General features: G+C 35.2%; 2 protein-coding genes and 1 pseudogene across 3 annotated transcripts; 1 reads left to right on the forward strand and 2 right to left on the reverse strand.

Moving 5' to 3' along the window:
* Positions 1-776: 776 nt before the first annotated feature.
* On the reverse strand, positions 777-2,428 carry LOC135142354 (cytochrome P450 6A1-like; annotated as a pseudogene).
* LOC135142356 (uncharacterized) lies at positions 2,356-19,872 on the forward strand. Of its 2 annotated transcripts, XM_064074045.1 has the most exons (3): positions 2,356-2,444; positions 18,625-18,872; positions 18,927-19,872. In XM_064074045.1, exons 2-3 carry the CDS (start codon positions 18,644-18,646, stop codon positions 19,697-19,699), a joined length of 1,002 nt encoding a protein of 333 aa, XP_063930115.1. In that variant the 5' UTR covers positions 2,356-2,444; positions 18,625-18,643; the 3' UTR covers positions 19,700-19,872. The 2 variants fall into 2 exon arrangements, with proteins under 2 accessions (XP_063930115.1, XP_063930114.1); XM_064074044.1 differs by having other exon boundaries at positions 18,625-19,872.
* Positions 16,263-17,708, reverse strand: LOC135142427 (uncharacterized). Its single transcript, XM_064074142.1, has 2 exons — positions 17,667-17,708; positions 16,263-17,364 (listed from the first exon to the last, which is right to left on the reverse strand). Exon 2 carries the CDS (start codon positions 17,361-17,363, stop codon positions 16,263-16,265), a length of 1,101 nt encoding a protein of 366 aa, XP_063930212.1. The 5' UTR covers position 17,364; positions 17,667-17,708.
* Positions 19,873-20,611: the final 739 nt, after the last annotated feature.

Raw genomic sequence — 20,611 nt, forward strand, 5'->3', positions numbered from 1 at the left:
TAAATTAAATTTAATTCTGTATTTATACGTCTATGTCAACCAGTGGATGGTTCTCTAATGCAATAACAGTCACTAGTGAAATTAATAATTTTGGCAATGGTTTTCAAAAATTTCAGGGCCACCGGTTTTTTGTCACTCAGTATATTTGGCGTATTTGCATCCTTTGCCTAATTTAGAAGATCAAAAAAACGAAACTGAAAATGTTGAAACAATTTTAACGCATGATACAGTGTTATCGAGAACTAATGGAAGTTTTGTGTTCACTGTGTAAATCGTGAAGATGGTAAAACGCTAACCAAAAGTTGGATAATCATCTCAACCAACAATTAGATGACATCCTTTCGACTTTTTTTTTGTTAGAACACAGTTTGCTACGAAAATATATTTTTTTATTTTTAAATCTAAATTAAAATAAAATAATTTCAAATATGCCCGTAGATATGTTAAAAAATATGTTAAAACTTATTGTATAAGAGAGATAAAGTAAGGTTTAACTTTTAGCGAATGCCGAGGACTGACCAATAATTTATCCAACTGCCCATTCAACATTTTACGGCTGACAATTTAATTAATGCAAAAAATAATATTACCTATATGAATCATTACAACCACCGGGATAGTTGAAAAACCGCTTAAATAATTATTTCCCTTAATTAATAACTTACAATCTCCAACAATCTCGTATTTTTTTATACTTATTTGAAATTTATGACAAATAATTTTATATGAGTGTATAACAGACTTTACAATTGTTAAGGCAATAATCACAGCTAACATTTAACTAAATAATATACTTATGTATTTTAAAATTTTTGGTTTTATCACGTGTAAAAATGTACACTTTGGCATGTTAATTTTCTTCCTCAGCTCTATATTTTTTCGGCATTCAACCAAATTTCACCCTCAGCAGATGTCAGCATCGACTTTACATTCAGTTTCAGTGGTTCTTGAGTTTTCTTGTTCACCGTAAACCTATAGCGTTTTAAGGCGGCTGTTAACCCCACCTTTGTTTGCATGAGTCCAAATCTCAAACCTACAATCTCAAAATTTAACCAGTACGACACTTAGTTTCGTCTCCTTACCTATACAATTTCTAGGACCTTCACCAAAGGGAAGATGAGTATACTGCGGTCTCGATTTCTTGTTTTCTTCGTTAAATCGTTCAGGATCAAACGTCTCAGGCTCAGGATAGTAATCTTCATCATAATGGATACCCATGATTGGTATCATCACAACGACACCTTCCTCGATAGTAACATCTGCATCAGGAACTTTATAATCCTTCACGCACTTTCTAGTAACAAGTGAAACTGGAGGGTACATTCTTAATGCTTCGTTGATTACTTGATCCATATATTTCAAGTCTTGGATAGCTTCGTACGTGATTTTGTCATCATGTTTATCCAAAACGGTGTTAATTTCATGTCTCAATTTTTCTTGTAAGTGGGGGTTTCTTGCTAATTCGTATAGTGTAAATAAAAGTCATAACAGTGGAAGACGTTTCGAAACCACCTAAAAAGAAAATGTAACACTGAGCTGCGGCTTCTTCGACTGTCAAAGCGTCACTGTTTTGATTTTTTAAGTCTATTAGTATTTGCATGAAATCTTTACGAGTGACATTATTAGTTTCTCTGTAATGGATCGTATCTTTGACTACTTTCATGAAGAAAGCGGACACATCTTTGCGTACTGCTGTTACACCCAAACGTCTAGCCACGTTGGGAAAAAGCATACCAAATATTAATCTTAACATTAGTAGTGGCGACGTTAGCAGAGCTTTACGACCATATTCTCTGAAGGGCGAATTCTCTTCTTTAAACGTATTATAGTCTAAACCGAAAGCACAAGAACCAATAACGTCCGTAGTAAAACATCCTAGAGCCTCTTTGATATCTATAGGTGTTTGGGAGCCACAACTTGATTCAATTTTTTCGATAAGATTGGGTACGCAGTCTACTAGCGTCTAGAACATCATCTTCATCTTCCCAGACGTAAACGTTGGTGTTAGTTTAGTTCTCAAATTTCTCCATTTTTGACCACCTATGGCAAAAAGATGGGCACTAAGAGGATCATCTTTTTCGTTATAATAGAGTCCACGGTCGATAAAGTACTGAAAATCTCTTGTCATAATATTTTTAACGTACTCCAAGTCGACCACAAGGTATATAGGGGTTGTGACAGAAAAAAGTCCACCGTGTTTCCATCCCTTGGCTTTCATTGTATGATATTGGCGCTTCACCTGCACACCAATGTACACATCAGGTTTGAGTAGATTGGAGGATGTTCCCCAGGGAATTGTGGGTTTTAAATAAGGCAAGTTGCGGCGTTGCCAGTACTGAAAGCTCCATTTGAAGTATGCGATTACGATAACTGTTAGTGTTGCTAATACGGCCAGGAAGTTACTAAAATTGCAGCTACACCCAAGCATTTTGATTTCTATACAGGTAAGACTTAATAATAGGGTAAATAACAATGTGGTTCTTGACTTACTGCGTTTTTTTCTTTTGTTTAATAATACACAATTAATCTTTGGGAGCTTGAAACGTCACACATACCTCGCGCAGAACGATGCCACACTATTTTTATGTTTCTTGTGTAAACAAGTTCGAGTTGTTTGGATGGGGTAACGTTGAAGGTTAAATTTAATGCTGTAATAGATGTCGATGGTGTTGCGCGCAGGTAAAGCTTGTTTTTATTAAACGACTTTTATTGACTACCAGTTGTTAAAAATTGTTTTTCCAAATATTATTTGATTTTGTGATAACACGGATAACGTCAATTTCGTTTCTGGTTCGTCTGCAGAAATAATTAATTACTTAATTTATTATTTAAACATTCTGTGTAAACAATTTTGGCAGACAAAAATTTATTAATGTAAAAAGCGCACACAACATTGCATCTTGAAGGATATTTTTTAACAAACATTAATGTAAATGTCAATTTTTCTAACGTATTCAACTCAATGAACTTGCCCAGTTTTGACCTCTAATTTTATTATATTGTTGTACTGTTTATTCGTCCGAAAATAATATACACTATTCTGCATGGGGCCGTTAAAATAAGTAGAAAATTAAGGACCAGTCATTAAAGCGTTAAAATTAAAATGTATTTCAAAACAAACGAACAAACAAATCCCTTTGTTGAACACAAATCTATATATTTTGCTAATAAAAACATAAATACATAGATATCCATATAACTGATTAAAAAAAAAAACTAAAAAAACTAAATACATTTTTTAGCTAAACTAGATGAATTTTTCTAAATTTCATCCTGGCAAATTCTGCTTTAGTTCTAAAAATAAATTTGTTACAAAGGAGCACAAACCCTCACCCGTGGATTGTATTGGGGCAAAAACCAATAAAATGTTCTCGTAACTCTACTTTCATATTATTATCATTTAAAACGACAAATCTAATATTAATTGTAATTTGTTGTGTATGGCTACGGTCAAGCGTACAATTTAGTATAATGGAAAAATATTTTTATTGCCTAACCCTATTTAAAATACGATTTTTAATCATAGTGCCGAGCAATGAAATTATTTGATTTTGAATATCGTATCATGCAATGATTTTTTAATTTATGTTGTTCGATTCTGTGAATAACTATGCTCCTGCATAACTGAATCAAATGACGAAATCATCTCAATAGCTTTGAGAAAATTGACATTGTTGTGTTCTTATAATTTTTTGGATGAACCTCTTAAGACGAAACACTGACGTGATAAAAACTTTACTACCCCAATTACTTCTTGCCAGTGTTTTTTCTCTGATTCTAAAAGTTGCAATTGCATTTTAAACTAATCTACAATTTCACATTTTCATTATGGCTAATGCTCGTTTCATGTATTTTTAACATTGAAGACAAATGTTGCCAATCTAAAAACCCATTCAAATTTTTAATAAACAACTCACAGATTTTCCAAATATGTAAAAACAATATATCGAATCTTTCGAAAGTGAATAGATAAGCCAGTCTCTGCTAATCTCAAACATACAATCATAGCTAGGTTACGATGGTAATAATTTTCGGAAAATTTTCTTCCCTCACTTATTGGGAAATTATAATTATTTCTGGCAAGATCGCTATTAATTATTTCAGGTCACAAATCGGATATCAGTAGGTAAATTTGGTCTCCGAAGAAATTTCCATATCATCATCAGAGTCTTTTTCTAAATAAGAAAGTTCACTCTCTGAAGAAAGACCGGTGATTGTGATGTTAACCCAACTTCTCCATCCTCCCTTTGTGAAAAAGAATCTGGAATTTGTGACGATAATTCCTTGTTAACCTGCTGGTCGGGAGTATTGCTTGTCGTTGCCAGGACGAGTTCCTCAAGTTCCCTGTATTCCCGCTTGTGCTGATGCAAAAATGTCAGTAATGATCTTGCCAATTTCTTTTTTTGAATTTTTTTCTTTCCTTTGTTGACGAAGAAAATGATGTGACCAGAAGAACACGACATGTGTTTAAATTCCAATTGAATTTACATTGACATATAGGTACGTTTGGTATTCTCAAATGAAAACTATTGTATATAAATATGTAGGTACTCAGTAATCCTTTTATCGTTGTGTTTCTATATTCCATCAGAAATGTATATATATATATATATATCTATCTTCTGTTCCCATGCTTTTCTGAGTATGTTCTTGCCAATTTTCACACCTCTTTCCGCTAATCCATTAGACTGTGCATACCTGGGTCTTGATGTAACAACCTTGAAGTCCCATTCTTTTGCAAACTCTTTGAACAGCACACTGTTGAATGGCATATTGTTTGAAATCAATATCTCAGGTATCCCGTTGCGTGAAAAATTTTCTTTTAGTTTCATTATCACGTCTGTGGCAGTCTTTCCGCTCAATCTAACCAGTTCTATCCAATTCGATAAATAATATATGACTAGTAAATAGTCAACTCTTTGAAATGTCAGTATATCGGCTGCTATTTTCTCCCAAGCTCTATTCGAAACTGGATATGTGATAAGTGTTTCTTTCCTGTTGTGTTGATATTTCTCACATATCCGACATCTTGAAACGATATTTTCTATTTGTTTCGTTATTCCTGGCCAGACGACAACCGATCTTGCTCTCATCTTGCATTTTTCCATGGTGAATTTGTTGTAAAACTTCTTGTCTCATTTTCTTCGATATAAGTAGTTGATCTCCAATAAAAATTCAGTGAATATCCACGTCATTCTTATATTTCCAATACTCTTTTATTTCTTCTTCGAGTGTCTTTTTACTGTCTGGCCAACCATTAAGGTGGTATTTCATTATGAGTTTTGATACTTTGTCTTCCTTGGTTTCTTCTTGGAATACTTTTCTTTTTTCTGCAGTTATCGCTAAATGCTTGGATACTGAATGAACGACGCTTTCAAGCTCTGGATCATCTGATACCGGATCTTTTAAATATGCTCTAAAAAGAGTATCCGCTACGTACATTTGTTTTCCTGGTGTATAAGTCACTTTGAAGTCATATTTGATTAATTTCAGTATCATTCGCTGTAATCTACAAGTGACTTTCGTTATCTCTTTCTTCAGTATCGCTTCCAGGGGTTCACGATCACTCTGTACCGTAAACTTCTTTCCATAAACATAATAATGAAACTTTTCTATAGCATACACAATCGCTAACAGTCTATCTGTGCCATCTCACTTTCTTTTAGTGTTCTAGAAGCGTAAGCAACTGGATGTTGATTTTGCAATAAGCACGCTCCTAAACCATTTCCTGAGGCATCCGTTTGAATAATTATTGGAACTTTCTGGTCATAATACTATAATACTGGTGCTTTACATAACAATTGCTTCAGCTTTTCTAAACTCTCTTGATGCTTCTCATTCCAAACCCATTCTATATCTTGTTTTAACAACTGTCTTAATGGTGCGTTTAACTCAGCTAAGTTTGGTATGAATGTTGAAAGGTAATTGATCATTCCCAAAAATCTCTTAAATTCTTCTTTGCTCTTTGGTGTCTCTACTGCTACAATTGCTTTAACTTTTTCTGGATCTGTGACTAATCCTTTTTCACTTACTATGTTACCTAAAAATTTTACCGCTTTCACCTTAAATTGAAGTTTATTCTTGTTAAATTTCACTTTATTTTTCTCAGCTCTTTTCATTACTTTTCCTAAAATTCTATCGTGTTCTTCTTCTGTACTTGCTGCTATTATTAAATCGTCAAATATTATGTTAACTCCTTCAATATATCCAAATATCTGTACTACTTTCTTCTGAAATACTTCTGGTGCCCTCTTTATTCCAAATGATAGCCGGATAAATTTATATCTTCCATATGGCGTGTTGAAGCAACATAGGTCTGAGCTTTCTTTGTCCAACTTAATTTGCGAAAAACCGCTGTTCATATCTATCACGGTGAAAATCTTTTTTCCACATAACTTTGAAAGTACAGCTTGAGCGGTCGGTATTGTGTAATGTTCTCTCTTGATTGCTTCATTGAGATGCTTGGGGTCTAGACACAATCTCAGGGTTCCATCTTTTTTTTCCACTGTGACTAGACTGTTCACCCAATCGATTGGATATTCTACTTTGGCAATAATTTCCTGTTCTTCCCAAGTTTCTAGCGTTTCTTTAAGGAGTGGCTGGATCGACAAGGGTATTTTTCTGGATGCATGTATTACAGGTGTTACATTTTTATTTATCACAATGTGATGCTCCCCTTCGAAACAACCTAAACCTGTCAACAGTGATTCATATTTCTTTAAAAATTCACCCTTATTCTCAATTTTTTCTGAAATAGTTTCTACTTTCTTAAGTAAATTTAACTTAGTACAACTACTTGAACCTAAAATTGGTTCAGCATTTACATCTGCTACATAAAATAAACATGTTTCACTGTTATTATTTACAGTACAGTTTAATTCTATCTTTCCGTATGTTTTAATTTTAAATCCGCCAAATGTAACTATTGTATTACATTAAAAAAATGTTTCGGATTTCTCTTTTACATTTAAGTTATTATAAACATTTAGAGGCAAAATATTACAATCAGCACAGCAATCTAGCTTAAATTGTAACATATTGTTCTCCACATTTATCATTGACAACCATACATCCTTTGATTTGTTGTCACTCCTCCAAATTTCAGAAATTACAAACGGCTCTTTCTGCTCATTAACGATTTGTACATTTTGTTTGGATTATTACTAGGATACTTACATGCTACAGTAAAATGATTTCTACCTTTACATTTAAAACATTATTTTCAAAACGCAGGACACCATTTTCTTTCATGCACTTTATTACACTTTGAACACTGAATCACTTGTCCACTTGTACCGCTTGTATCAATCTTCTCTCTTGTAATTTTCTGGGCTTTCCTGCCGATAGTCATCGTCTCGGTCCTAGTCCTGGTCCCTTATAATTTGATTTGATTGCATCTACTTGTTGAGTTGCAACTTCCTGTATGGCTCTGGCTTGTTTCTCGCTTAGCTCGTTGGCTTAACAAAACTGAATTGCTGTACTCAAACTGAGATCACTCTCTTTTAGTAACCTCTTCTGAAATGTCCTGTCTTGTATGCTGCACACAATCCTGTCTCTAATAAGACTGTCTCTTTGTTCTCCAAACTCACATGTTGCTGCTTTGTTTCTTAACTCTATTAGAAATGTCTCAAAAGGCTCACCCTCTCTTTGGCTGGTATTGAAGAAATTGAATCTTTCTAAGGTTAGATTCAGTTTCAGTTCACACACTTCTTCATTACTACGTCGAATTTTTTCTTATCCTCTTCCGCTTCGTACTTGAAATTGTCATACATCTGTTGCCCATCTTCTCCTATGAGATTTATCATTATGGCAATTTTTCTTTCGTCCTTGACACCATCCATCCCAGATGCAACTAAATAATTTTGGAAACGTTTCTTCTAAGTTTTCCAATCTATGTTTGGATTAACCTTTATGATCAATTTTCCAGGTTTATTGTAGAGATCGCCCATTCTGGGGGTTATGTTTAAACTTGGTTTCCAAACTTGTCCAATATTTTCTTTCACTTGAAAATTTTCACACCTGACACCATGTTATATATTGTACATTGTAAGAAACTCGATTATAACAAAGGATGTTTATTGATGATCCTGGATAACACAAAAATAACATTAATTCTCAAAGATATCTATACTGTGTCTCCGGGGCCACGTTGCAACTGCCGTCTCTTGCCAACCTGACACACCGAATACCCTATAATATACAACAGTGCTTCCGCTTTTATAGCCTATTTATTTTGACTCAGATGACATTTTAATGGTATCAACCTAAAGTCCCTAGATTACTAAAGTAACGCGATTCATTAGGCCCGTGTGTTAGACAAAGACAGACACAAATTGAGCCAAAATGGCCGTTTGACAATTGATTCTGACGTTTGTGAACAAGTGTGTCAAAGTGTTTGCTCTACAAAAATCAATTAAAATGCCTGGGTGTTGCATCAAATTGTTCTGATCATCTGTTTGAAAAATCTCAAATTACGCATCCCTACATGTCACAATATTATACACAAGATGACAACATTTTTTTTGAAGTGTAGGCTTCATTTTTCTTTAAAAAATAAGTCTCTGGAGACAAAAAATAAAAGCAATAAAAGTAGTCGTAGTCTTGCAATGCGAAACCTTGTTGACATGGTCAATTAATTTTTAATTTTGTTTTTAGTTAGTGTATAAATAGAATGATTAAAAACTGAAATCTTGACTTTATTTTAAGATAAAAGTTTAGGCACCCAAAACACGTAGAATACATTCATATTGTTAGACACTCGTAATTTCTCGTAGTCATAACTGATTATACCAGCAATTATTGTCCTCATTTTCAAAGTTGGCGGTTGTTTTATTGAGCCAAAATGGCGCCTATTCGCGTTACTTTAGTAATCTAGGGACTTTAGTATCAACCGTTCCATTAATGCCATCTCGCGCTTGATTTATGACTTAGAGGTAGGGGAGATATGTCTAATACGGCATACTTTTTTAAAAAAATCATTTTCACGTATAAAAAAAAACATAATCTCTTTCTGATTTGTGGCACATGTTAGCTTTATCAATTAAGTTTGAAGTTCAGTTATAACATATATTTAATCAAGCACCACATTTTTGCAACACTTCAAAATTTTGGAAGTGACAGAATCTATATTACCCTGATGTACGGTGTAAAATGGCATAGGAATAGGAATAGGAATTTTAAGAAGAAATTCGTATATATTTATTAATTATAACAATAAAAATATTAAAACCAAAACATTACTTCAATAATTAGAGAACAACACAACAAAAATATGAACTAAAAATGTAAATAATATACAAAATATAAAAAAATAACAAAACATAGGTTCTACCGACGAACTTATTCATTCTTCGCAAATTTCGCAGATAAACAGCTTCGTTTTGGGACTAACTCCTGAGCATTCGACATGGGACCATTTTTTGCAGCTAATGCACCTTATCCACTTCTCACCGGCTCTAGATCTCTTGTAACTATCATTGCAATAAAGACAACACGCATCATCTTCATCGTCTTCGAAATCTTCCCAATGATCATTTTCTTCACTACTTGTATCACACGTAGGTTGGAACAGTTTATGTTTGATTATTCTAGCTGACGCTCTCAACGTTTTTTTCTTTTTATTCGCTTCTTTATCTTTCAGTTCCGCAATATAAGGACTTTTTGTTAAAACTGCAGTTCCCTGTGATTGCCGTTTTTTGCTTTTTTTTCCAGAAACCGTCTTCTCAATTACAGGTATAGGAGACAGTAAATTTAGACACTCTTTTATGGAAATATCGAGATTAGACTTGCCCTCACTACTCCTATCTTTTCCAATGTGAATTTGATAATTATTTTCGAGTGATGAGGAACTAGCTTGGTTTATATTATCACTTTTATCAGTTTTCTGGTTAATTTCAACTATTTCTTTTTTTTTACTAGCTGTTTCTTGTTTATCAAGTCCGACATTTTCTATAATTTCTGCCCTTTCACTGTTTACTTTCTCATTATTATTACTATTGTCAACATTTTCCTCCACAGTAAAGTTAGCTTTGTTGGTGTTTTCATCATACCAATTTTGATTGTCAGTAACTTCACTTGGTGCGTACAAATGGTCGGGGAAAATGTCTGGATTTAATGGTGATATACCCGAACTTCGAAAACCACTTAAAGCATTTTCAACAGTAGCAGATTTTGAATAAGCAGCACAAAATGTTAACGCCAATAAATATTGTCGGGATGTTTGAGTTTATTATATGTATCCGCCGCCTAGGCCAGCTGCGGCGGCACCATTTGAGGTGCCGGCCGACAGTGCCGAAAGGGGCGGCTTGTATCTTAGCAGTGCCGAACATGTGTAAACGGCACTAAGAGTTGTACTGCAGTCGTCTGGACGAACAGACGTGTTTCGGGAAATAAATGTAGTTCTGTTAAACCAAACAGCGTTTAATTTCCACACAAACGAATTCTTAAAAAGAATTAAACATTTTGGTCCTTCGAACCGTGATAGTGATTACGAGCTCAACACTGAGCATATCGCAAAAAGTGACGTGATGCAGCTGTGGTAGAAGATTCCCGCGCACGGATTCGCCACCCTTCACGACACAACAAATTACAACAATTCCTCCAAGAATGAACACATCGAAAGGTCAGGTCGTTCCAATTACTCCTAATCACGTATTCCTGTGAATTTTGCAAGCTTTCGTATCTATGTGGCGTTGCATGTTTTAATTATCAGGTCGGTGTTATTTTGTTCAAAATCTTTATAACTTTCGATAAATTACAAAACAACTACCATGCCAAATACGGTTAAAAGTTTAAAAAGCAAACGAGCAGGTGTAAAACAACGTCTTACGCGATTTCAGACATTCATCACTAATCCTAGAAATGTTGATCAAAAACTAGAAATTAGTAGGCGATTAAAGGATGTCGAACCGTGTATGCGTGAATATGAAGATTATCATTTTCAAATTGCAGAATTAGACCCTTCTCAGGTGCGGGACACGGATTTGATTGCGTTTGAAAACGATTATTACAAAATTATTACCGACGCCGAAAAACTTTTAGAAAAAACCGATGAAGCGGTTAGTTTGCCGGACGGTGAAAATTGCAATGTCAAACTACCAGACATAAATTTACCTTCATTCAGTGGGTCATTTGTGGATTGGGTAGGATTTCGTGACTCGTTCAAATCGCTAATCCATAACAATAAATTATTAAATGAAATCCAAAAATTTCACTACCTTAAAAGTAGCTTAAAAGACGAAGCATTGCAAACCATAGATCATTTAACCCCGTCAATTGCCAGTTACAAAACAGCTTGGAGTCTATTGGAAGACAGATTTGACAACAACCGTCTAATCGTACAACATCATGTTCGTGCCATTTTTTCGTTAGCACATGTAACGAAAGATTCAAAATCATTGCGGCAAATGATTCAAACCACAACAACACATCTGAAAGTGTTAGAATCGCTTCAAAGACCAGTCAAACAATGGGACGATTTATTAATACATATAATTTCGTCAAAACTAGATCATAACACGCTTATTGCATGGGAATCTTCACTTGGTCATGAAATTCCTACTTATGAACAATTAGAGAAATTTGTCGTTCAACGTTGTCAAACCTTAGAATCTCTTGAATCGGTATCAATTTCTACCAATAATAAGTTTAATACAAATGTGAACCAAAGTGCAAAACCTATTCAGAAAGGTTACATGACACGACCTGCAACTCATGTCTCCACAAGTTCAATACAATGTAGTATTTGCAATCAAAATCATCAATTATTTCGTTGTAAAAACTTTTTAGAAATGACAGTCGCACAACGTATCAATGAAATTAAAAAACATAAACTATGCCAGAATTGTTTTAAAGCTAATCATAAAGCAGACACTTGTACCCACAGTCAGTGTCGTAAGTGTAATAGAAAACACAACACGTTACTCCATATTGAAAATACTCCGGAAAATGTTGAAGGCTTAACGCCCATTAGTAGTCATTGTGTATCTCTGATATCTCAAACTGTCATTCTCTCCACAGCATTAATAAAAGTTTTTGATAAAAACGGTAAAGAGCATCAGTTAAGGGCATTGCTTGATAGCGCATCAACTTCTCACTTTATTAGCGAAAACGCAGCGCGAAAGTTAGGTCTACAAACAAACAACATTACGTTACCTGTGGTCGGAATTGGAAATAATTCGACAAATATTAGGAAATCTACTTCTCTTAAAATACATTCCAACTATAACCGATTCAGTGACACTTTATCGTGTCTAATAATTTCACGAATAACATCAGACTTGCCTGCCATTACATTCGATAAAACTGCTCTCAGTGTTCCAAAAAACATTAAATTAGCAGACCCTCAGTTCAATGTTTCATCTGAGATTGATATATTAATCGGTGCATCTCTATTCTGGAAATTATTATGCATAGGGCAAATCCAAAATTCTGACAAGGGACCAGTTTTTCAAAAAACTTACTTGGGGTGGGTAATCTCGGGAAATATTCCAGTAACCCAACCACCCACATCCGTTTGCAATTTCTCAGTCGCTGCTTTTGACGAATTTGATAACAGGGAGAATAAATGTTTATTGCAAGAGCATGTTGAATGTGAACGATTATTTAAACAATCAGTAACTAGAAATTCAAGTGGTTTGTTTGTCGTAAAATTACCATTTAAAAGCGATCCACCTTCAGTGGGTTTCACAAAACACGCTGCAATAAGTCGTTTAAAAAGTATAGAGCGCAAATTCTTGAGAGATCCCCAACTTAAATCCGATTACACTGCATTTATGCGAGAATATTTAGAAATGGGTCACATGCAAAAATTAAAGGAAGATGATGATGGAACACAGGTTTGTTGTTACATTCCACACCATCATGTTGTGAAACCAGACTCCGAAACCTCAAAAATACGAATTGTATTTGACGCATCAGTCAAATCCTCAAACGGGAAATCGCTAAATGACAACTTATATGTGGGAGAATCATTACAACAAGAGTTATTTTCAATTTTAGTTAGGTTTAGAGTTCATCAATTTATCTTGAGTGCAGATTGCGCTAAAATGTACAGAATGATCTTGGTTGATCCGGAACACTGCAAAAGATTTCAAAGAATTTTGTGGAGATTTAATTCAACAGAAAAAATTCAAACATATCAGCTTAATACGGTTACTTACGGATTTGCATCTTCACCATTTTTAGCTATACGATGTTTGCAAGAATTAGCTAAAACGGAAGCCGTTAATTTTCCAGACTCGTATAAAATCATTTTAAGAGACTTTTATGTTGACGATTTATTAACTGGTTGTGACTCTATGGAGAGTGCATACAAAATTCGCGACGAAGTAACTGAAATTCTCAGAAAAGGTGGATTTGAATTACGAAAGTGGTCGTCAAACATTAAAGAACTACTTCCAAAAAACTGCACACAGTCAAAAACAGTACATCTTATTTCTCAACCAGAGAAAAAAACGTTAGGTTTGTGTTGGAACAGCGAATCGGACACAATTAAATTTATTCCCAGTGATATTCCGTTCAGTAACAAAGCAACAAAACGCACAATACTTAGCACTTTAGCGCATGTTTACGATCCAGTGGGTATAATTTCTCCCACCATGGTCACCGTAAAGATTCTTTTACAGAAATTGTGGTCTTTAAAGTTAAACTGGGATGAATCTATTCCCGAAAATTTATATACAATGTGGGCAAAATTCTTACAAGAATTTAAAATGATGGAACAAATTACCATACCTAGAAAAACAATACCTCAACATCCCACCACAGTTCAAATTCACGGCTTTAGTGACGCCAGTCAATCTTCATACGGTGCATGTGTCTATGTTCGGTGTAAGAATGAAAACGAAACATATACATCACATCTACTTTGTTCGAAACATCGGGTAGCGCCTTTACGTGCCACAACAATACCGAAACTGGAATTGTGTGCTGCAGTTTTATTGGCAGAATTAATGAACAAATTACGAACAGTTTTAGATATTAACGTTGAAAAATATTTCTACTGGACGGACTCGGAAGTTGTTTTAGCATGGCTTAAGACTGATCCAGCTAAACTTAAAATTTATGTCGCGAACAGAGTAACTAAAATACAAGAATTAAGCAAAATTACAGATTGGTCGTATGTCAAGTCCAAACAAAACCCAGCTGATATTTTATCACGCGGTATGGCGGTCAAACAGCTGCAGAAATCGTTTCTATGGTGGCATGGACCAGAGTTTTTATTACAACCTGCTAGTAAATGGCCATACAAAAATATCATTCAAGACGAAAATTTGCCAGAAATAAAGCCGTTATGTTGTGTAACACATATTGATGCAACTTTCGATTTTTTATCACGATTTTCGTCATTTACAAAATTAATAAGAGTAACCGCTTATTGCCTACGATTCATTCATTCATTTCAATTACGTTATAGTTCGAAATACAAAAACAACGATTCAACTTCTGATTCCTCGCGTAAAGCGCCCAGTAGTTTAACTTTATCCCGTAACGAACTCAATAATGCACACGACATTATAATCAAATTAAGTCAGCGAGAATCGTTTCACAATGATATTGAATCTTTGAAAAAAGGTAAACCATTATCACATCACAGTAAAATAATAAACTTAAACCCGTTTTTAGACCAAAAAGGACTATTGAGGGTAGGAGGAAGATTGAGACATGCACCCATTCAGTACGATCAAAAACATCAATTAATATTAGCAAAAAATCACAATGTAACAAAATTGATAATTACATTGACACATATCACACATTTGCATGCCGGGTGTCTTGCAACACTTTACGCAATACGTCAACGTTATTGGCTAATTTCAGGACGAAACGCGGTGCGAAAAATTATACATCAATGCATAATTTGTTTTAGAGCTAAACCTAAGTCTTACCAACAACTTATGGGAGATTTGCCTGAGTCACGGGTCCGACCATCAAGACCATTTCAGTACTCAAGTATCGATTATGCAGGCCCAATATTATTAAAGAATGGTCGTGGTAGAACCACTAAAAGAATTAAGGGTTACATTGCAATTTTTGTTTGTTTCGCAACTAAGGCCACTCATATTGAATTGGTGTGTGATTGCACCACCGAATCGTTTCTAAACGCACTTAAGAGATTCGTCGCGCGCCGGGGGAAGGTTGACACAATTTACTCGGATAATGCTAAAAATTTTGTAGGAGCTGACCGAGAATTAAAATCGCTGTACAATTTATTACAATCACCAAATTTTCAGAAAAAGGTAATAGATCATTTAATAAACCAAAAAATTTGTTGGAAATTTATGCCACCACGAGCTCCACATTTTGGCGGTTTACACGAAGCCGCGGTCAAATCGGCCAAAAACCATTTACGAAGGGTGGTAAAAAATGCCGTACTTGATTTTGAAAGCATGTACACGCTGTTAACGATGGTGGAAGCTTGCATGAATTCCAGACCCTTGTCTCCCCTTTCCTCCGATCCAACAGACCTACAAGCATTAACACCAGGTCACTTTTTGGTTGGCGACTCGTTATTGGCATCAGCGGAAGCAGATTTAACGGAAGTGGCGCCAACAAGGTTGTCTCAGTACCAGAGGTTGGAGCAAATGAGGCAACATTTTTGGAAACGGTGGGCTGCCGAATATCGCAATAATTTGCAACAACGTTATAAATGGGCTACCATCTCCGATCAACCCAAATTGGGAGCCCTAGTACTCCTGAAAGAAGACGACGCGCCACCACTCCAGTGGCCATTGGGTCGCATTGAAGAACTTCATCCTGGGAAAGATGGTTTAACCCGGGTGGTGACTGTGCGAACAGTGCGCGGTGCATTTAAAAGGCCTGTTACAAAAATATGTGCGATTCCTATCGAAGGTGGAGTGCGTGAGTGACAGTATTTCAAACCATTTTGAACACCTTGTAACTGTTATTGTTGTTTTTCTCTTATTCATAGACATTAGAACAATACTATTGTAACATACATATTCGTTGAAACAGTGAACATTTCAACCCGGGGAGCAATGTTAACGCCAATAAATATTGTCGGGATGTTTGAGTTTATTATATGTATCCGCCGCCTAGGCCAGCTGCGGCGGCACCATTTGAGGTGCCGGCCGACAGTGCCGAAAGGGGCGGCTTGTATCTTAGCAGTGCCGAACATGTGTAAACGGCACTAAGAGTTGTACTGCAGTCGTCTGGACGAACAGACGTGTTTCGGGAAATAAATGTAGTTCTGTTAAACCAAACAGCGTTTAATTTCCACACAAACGAATTCTTAAAAAGAATTAAACACAAAATAATCCACTTATCTGGTATAAAGTTATTGTTCTTCCCACATGATTTTTCATCCAAAGGGCACATGCTGCATTGAAATAAGTTTCCAAAGGGCCAAAAAATGGGACATCTAGCGGTTGGAGCCGATGTGTACAATGAGCTGGTAAACATAACAAAACAATGCCGTGTTCCTTGGCTTTTTCAAGAGCATTTAATGATTTGTGGCTGCTGTGTCCATCCACGATTAGTAGAACTTTTTCTTCTTTTGATGGTTTCACGTGGTTAATGAAATGATCCATCCATTTACTGAAAAGATCTGAGACCATATATCCAGTTTCATAACACAATCCTAACGTTTCAGGCGGGCATCCATCAAAATACTCAGCTTTATAGTTTTTCCTGGGAAATATTAATGCTGGAGGAATAAAACGACCACCAGAACTCATACAAGCCACTACTGTTACATGTTGGCCTCTTTCGCCACTAGTAAGAGCGCCTACTTGTTTTTTTCCTTTGCGGGCAAATACCCTTGGAGGCTTATGTACTGTTGTCAAGGCAGACTCATCCATGTTATAAATTCTACTAGTAGGAATATTTTCATTAGTTATGGTGTCAGTGAGTAAGTCAAAAAATTTCTTCACCTGGACTTTATTAAAACCTTTGGCTCTTGCTGCTGACGTCGCTTCTGGAGCTCTAAGTGATATTTCCGGATGTCTTCGGCGAAACCCACTTAACCAGTCCCACCCCGCCAATTGTTTTTCTGTATTAAATTTATGAGAATAGCCTCTCTCAGTTGCAATTTTAAAGGCCAGCTGTCTTAATTCAAGAGCTGTAACACCAAATAATCTTGATTCTAAATCAAGAATATGATTAACAATTTCTTGCTCAGCTTCAAGTGGTATTGTCGTGCTCGTTCCCATTCCTTTTTGGGTACCTTTAACACGTTTATTCATATTATTTACCCGGCGTCTTAAAGTCCCAAATGGGACATTGTACATTTTAGTGGCTTTAAGCCATCCCATGCGTTTAGCTCGCACCGCATCTATAGCTTGAAGCATGTCGGCCTCAGACCATTTCTGTCGGTTTGTTTTACGAATATAATTATTTCCCATACTGCAACATAAAAGTCACATTATTGTTATTTTAGTAAGAATTTAGTTATTGTCGGGAACATATTCGGGGAATACGGCATAATATGTCATTTTACCCTGATTCCCTGTGTGCCATATTGCCCCTACCGTAGGTTATGGAAAGTTAAAGCTGATATTTTTTTAGGTTACGTTTATTTACAAAACTGAATATGGGTTAAAAAATACACATTTTAAACTGCTCTACGTTTAAATTTGATAAAGTAAAAATCCGTTTAACGAAAGTTATAGCAAATTAGATCCGTTTCAAGAAAAATTTATATTTACCTTCGAGAAAAGAATCACATGCCACCTGCTTCCAACACCGATCACAGCCATGACTGTTGGATACATCTTCACGCAAACAAAAATTCGTTATAGTTATTGGCGCCAAGTTTAAATTTTCTTTTTAGTTTCCACAGTACACATGATATGCCATTTTATCTAGTATGCCGTATTAAGCACAATTCCCCTACTTGCAGTTTGAACCATATTTGGAGGTTGTATAAGGGTTACGAAATTTTAGCCCTCGTCATTCCTTGGATGAAATTTATTAGGATTTGCGATTTTTATGAATGCGAGTTTGTGCGTATTCTTATATCATACGTGAGCGAAATGCCATTCTCACTTGCTTATAATATAGCATTTCCCTCATTTATAATATAAAATACTAGCATATCGCCCTATTATTCCTCCTATTTAATCTTCATAACAGGATTGCAGAATTTCAGCATGGCTTTCTAATTGGCAGCTCTATTTCTGCGAATCTGTGTGCATTTACGGAAGTTGTTTCTGACGATTTAGTAATTAGAGTTTATGGATTCGTCAGATATCCAATAAACTATCCACAGTTACACCAATGAACAATAGTCAGATAACGACGAATTGATAAATGCCATCAATAGACCACAAAACTGGAAATCACCAGGACCAGACAAAATACATAATTTTTGTCATGTTGTAACATTTATAATGACCCTGACCTTGAACTAGTACGTTATTGTTATTCGATAGGCTATTCTTAAAAAAAACATAATCAATAAACTAAGTGAAAACATTTTCAGTGCAGAATCTAAATAAGGCTTACTTTGCAGTATACACAGCAAAAAAACAGAGCTTATCAAACGGTTGCAACATGCATTGATAACATTGATAAAATGAATCCGTATTATCGCTTTTTATTACTAGAACGTCTAAAAACACCTTAAAAACTGTAAAGTTATATCTATTACGTTTTATCTTTCAGGTCGAAGTAATGTGTCAAAATGGGTACAATCGAATCTTATTTAAAAGTCGTGAATAACACCAACCAAGACATCATAGACACGTTAGTTTCCTCATGCGATGACCACGATTGGGACGCAAATTGCAGACCAGATAAAAACTTTCAACATCAAAAAATCCCAGCGCAAGGCGGTTCAGTCTCTCAAAGACTTGAACTTAACAAAACCGCAAGTCACTGCCCTTTCAACATGGTTTTAACCTTCGCTGATGGTACGGCCGATAAATTTCGTATTCATCAAAAACATGCCTTTGGGTGTTGTCCAGGTTTTAACCACATGGAACGTGCCCACGATATTACTTACTCCGTTTCTAATGAGAACAAACCAACACTCATTATCAAAATTGCAAATACGGATCAACAGGCCCAGAATGAGGAAGCCGAAGAGAAAAATCGAGAAGGTGAAGTTGCTTTGGAAGCGAAGAACTATGAAACTGCTATTAAGAAGTTTGACGAAGCTTTGAATTTGGCCACTCAAGATTCAGTTAGCAGCAAAATCAAAAGTAGCAAAAGTCAAGCTTTTAATCAATTTGGAGAGGAACTTTTACAAAAAGTTTGGGATTTGGAAGCTGATATTACTGAAGATAAGTCTCAAGAAATTCAAGATAAGTTAAACCAAGCGCTAAAGTTATTCCAGGATGCGGAAGCTTTATCGAATTCACCGAAATATCGGCAAAACTTGACTCTCGTTAGTTTGAAGATTGAAGGCACTCGTATTTTTAATGAGGCGAACGATCTGGAGAAAGAAGCATTTGGAATGTTTGACAATGGCGGTGGTGACAGTGTCGCTGCGCGGAATAACTACCAAGAGGCTTTGGTAAAATTTCAAGAAGCGTTAAAGAAGTTTGAGGAAGCAATGCAGCTTGATCCAGACAAGTTTGAAGATTGTGTGAGCATTGCTAGAGGGCACATTGAAGAGGTGAACAAAATGATTGATGATATTGAGAGAGTTGGGTTGAATGATTTCAGTGGACAAGAAGCTGAAAATGATGAAATGACAACAGAGGACGAAGACCGAATTGATGTGACTTTAATTTAAAGGGGTACTGTTCTTAAAAAGTTACTTACCTGTCATATATTTGTGTGTTGTTTTAAATAGAAAAGATATATACATTCGATAAACATATCTTATCGGTCTAATACGTCTAACACTTTGTTTTTGTCAAAAAAATAATTGTTTAAGTAAATGAAATATAAAATAGTTAAATAACACTTAGGCAGATGGTAGTTATTTAAATAGAAAATCAACAGTAAATACATAAATACTTTATACAGGCTGTTATGGAAAGGTAAGTACAAAATAAAATCAGTAAATGGTCTCGAAATATGTGTGCTAAAAGTAAAAAAAAAAGTAGAGACAAAAATGGTCTGCTTTTAGAGATAAAATTTTGGTTCCAAATTTGCTGTACGCTTCTGACAAAAAGGTAATTTTTTGGTTCTTTAGCAACAATTAGTCTTGGTAAAAGTTTTTTTCGTTGCTTAACAACAGTAAAATGTTGACAAATGAAATTGACGTTTGCAGCAACAGAAATTTTGGACATCGTTATAGAAGAAATAAGCATCAGCGGAAGAAGATTATCTTACCATGCAGGAGTTTGACTCGACTCTATTTCTAACGTTAAAGATCAACCACATCCAAACAATTTAGTATACCATCCAAATCCAATACATACATTGCATGCATCTATTTGTTAAAATGATATTCCTAATTTTTAGTAGTAACTACAACTTTAAATATTTCATTATTAGCCAAGAAAAAACTTATCCAGAGCAAAAACTAACCATCTATATATTAAGAAAACAGCTTTACTCAAAATTCTGAACATTAGTAATAATTGGCATCATTGATAACAGTTTCGTTCCTAACACGTAAGTGTATTGTGGGTTGCGTCAAGGTTTCTTATATGAAATTAAACAGATAATAAATTAATTATGGGACTTGTTTTACATT

Source organism: Zophobas morio, unplaced genomic scaffold, assembly GCF_036711695.1.
Source record: "Zophobas morio isolate AGI-343-1 ecotype UQ-CSIRO unplaced genomic scaffold, CSIRO_AGI_Zmor_V1 ptg000046l, whole genome shotgun sequence".
Lineage (NCBI taxonomy): Eukaryota > Metazoa > Arthropoda > Insecta > Coleoptera > Tenebrionidae > Zophobas > Zophobas morio.